The 2,658-nt window shown below is 56.5% G+C and overlaps 1 protein-coding gene across 1 annotated transcript in view; it reads right to left on the reverse strand.

Annotated features, from left to right (window-relative positions):
• Nucleotides 1-761, reverse strand: part of LOC113203374 (protein APCDD1-like) — an 11,703-nt gene extending 10,942 nt beyond the window's left edge. The window contains exon 1 of the mRNA XM_026418064.2: nucleotides 462-761. Within this exon, the coding sequence (XP_026273849.1) occupies nucleotides 462-519 (58 nt within the window). The 5' untranslated portion in view covers nucleotides 520-761. The remainder of the gene's footprint in view (nucleotides 1-461) is intronic.
• Nucleotides 762-2,658: the final 1,897 nt, after the last annotated feature.

Genomic DNA, 2,658 nt, shown 5'->3' on the forward strand with positions numbered 1-2,658 from the left:
GCACAGCACGGCGGGGCACAACGGCGAACCGAGCACAGGCATCGGTACGTACAGCGTTCGGCGGCAGCGTCCAGGAAGACAATTATGCCCCGATTTTCGAAACTTCAAATTTATAAGCAGGCGCTTAAGCTGGCTCGAGCCTTGACGACAAGCACTCCGGGCAGGGTGACAACCTCACAGTTTCCTGGTATACCGTTGAACAATCCGATTACCTGAACCTTTCAATAGAAGTGGAGTGGCGAGCGATTCCTAAGGGACGAGGAGCAGCTGGAACTACTTTAACTGTCGCTCATTACATCTAAGCAGAGGGAGCACTGCTCTTCTGGTCACGTCACGTCGTGGCCGGGCTGCGCTCCCCGTGCGCGGGGGTGGTTCGCAAAACTCCGAGCAACGTTCACAGCATAAACGCTCAGTCCTTCACTTGACTCGCCAACTACGACTTATTACACTATGTTACTAACCGGTGAGTCCAGCGGTCGCCAGCAGCAGCAGGGTGGTAGTAATCCAGCTCGGAGCCATCGCGGCTTGCGGTCGTCGTCACGTCGTTCTGGAGGGGGACGTCACACCTCGTCACGGCGGTCACTGGCAGGCACACGGTGCGTCACGTTCGTGTCATGGGCTCCCGTGCACGTGCGGGTGCACTGGAGTTCGCGGCCCTAAAGTTCCCGTCCCTTCCCGCACGTCCGTCCCCGGCGAAGCTCTGCATCAGACTGACGGCGACGGGGCTCGCCCTCGCCCTCGCCTCGCCCCTCGCTGGCGCGCTCGGCCGCCCGGCCCTGGCGCAGCTCCTGCAGACCCCTCCCCCTACCCCAAGCGGAGGAGCCCGGGCCCGGGCGGGCGGCACCGCACCGCACCGCACACCAGCCTCCCTGCGAAGGACGCGCGGGGAGGAGGGGGTGGGGGGAGCGACAGGGTGACAGTGTCGCCAGCCACCGGCTGGGCCACCGGAGGGGAGGGGCCCGGCCCGGCCCTCCTCCCCCGCATATCTTTTGGCCAAGGCGGGGCATGTTACAGGACATCCAATATTTCGTACAGCAGGGGGGCGTTGCCAAAGTCCGTCCGTCCGTCCGTCCGTCCGTCCGTCCGTCCGTCCGTCCGTCCGTCCGTCTGTCTGTCTGTCTGTCTGTCTGTCTGTCTGTCTGTCTGTCTGTCTGTCTGTCTGTCTGTCTGGACCATGGGTGTGGGCAAGTGGCTGGACACCCGATATACTGTACCCGGCGTGCACTCCGTACACCGTGCCTTCCCCTGCATACTGCTCAACTCTTCTTCGCTCTCTTCTCCCCTTCCTTCTTTCCTCCTCTCCCCTCCCACGGTTGTATCGTTCGCATCTGGTCGCCCGCTCTGTTCACTTTATTGTACCATCGTTCTTTGGTTCATTTGTTATTCGAGTCCTACCAGTACTGCTCGTACTACACTGCTGTGCAACCACGCGGGTATACCCGGGTAGGTACGCGGGTGCTGCATTCGTGGAAGCTCGTGCAGGTAGCTCGTAAAGCCGGTAAAGTCTTGCGCTGCACGCAAACCAGCCTCAGAGCCGTAAAATCATCACGTCAAATACAGTACATTATCATCGTCACACTTTTTTCTGTCTTGTGGTACAGCATTATATAATGTGAATCGTTTTATATTCTCCGACTGTCCACTTATCATAAGTAGGCCAGATCAAAGGCTTCCAAGGGCCTATGCTGCCTCTGCCATGTGCACATTCTGTGTCTTACACAGTTTTAGTGGGTGGTTCAGTCACGCACCTACAGTACTCTCGGAGCACAAAAGAGGAAAGAGTTAATTAAATTTCAATTCGAATAATATTTTGGTGGTAATTGGTGATGACAATTGGTTGAGTGTAATGCGTTTTGCACCCCTTTCTTTAGCGCTGTCTATAGAGTTTCTTAAAACCCGAGGCCAACGTTTAAAGACACTCAAGTGTAGATTTATTTACTTTCTGGATTCTCCGCGCTGGACGACGACGCGAGGACCTCCTCGGAAACGCCATCTTTTCATAAAAGATGTCCCACCTGAAGCGCTTGACACGGTCAAAAATGATGGAGTCTACGACGCCCTCCGCTGAATGAGTCAGGGGGGTAGAGAATAAAGGCGCACATTGCCTCCTGTAATAGCCGTGGCATGCGTGGCGAGGCGCTCCGCGACGCCAGCTTTTGTCTTGGACAGACACTGCAGCTCTTTTGGGGGGCGCGGGCCATAAATCTAACAGGTGCAGCGGAGCTTGCTTGCGGGGTGAATGCGACGCGTCGTGTGCGAGGTGCATTCCCCCCCTCCTCCCCCTTTTCCTTCCAATGACTGTCTCGCTCAAATTATCACATTATCACGCGCGCGAACCGTTCAGCAGAAAGGTGCATCTGTGACTTTTGCACCGTGATTGACACGCCTGACAGTGTTTCTGCCAACAATAAATAGCACCTTGTGTAGGGCTATGATACGTCGCGCGTCGCGTTCTCCTCACTGCATTTTCACGTAGGCCTGCAGGCATAAAACTCCAACCGCAAAGGTGAGGTGGCCCCGCGCACTGTATACTGTACCGCATGCAGGCGTGCAGGCGGGTTGCCTATCCCAGTCGTTGACCACGCCTTTCTGCAGTACACACGTGCACTAGATCTAGTACTAAGGGGTCGTCCACATATTACGTCACGCGTTTGGGGG

Source organism: Frankliniella occidentalis, unplaced genomic scaffold (genome assembly GCF_000697945.3).
Source record: "Frankliniella occidentalis isolate FOCC.00 unplaced genomic scaffold, Focc_3.1 Scaffold169, whole genome shotgun sequence".
Lineage (NCBI taxonomy): Eukaryota > Metazoa > Arthropoda > Insecta > Thysanoptera > Thripidae > Frankliniella > Frankliniella occidentalis.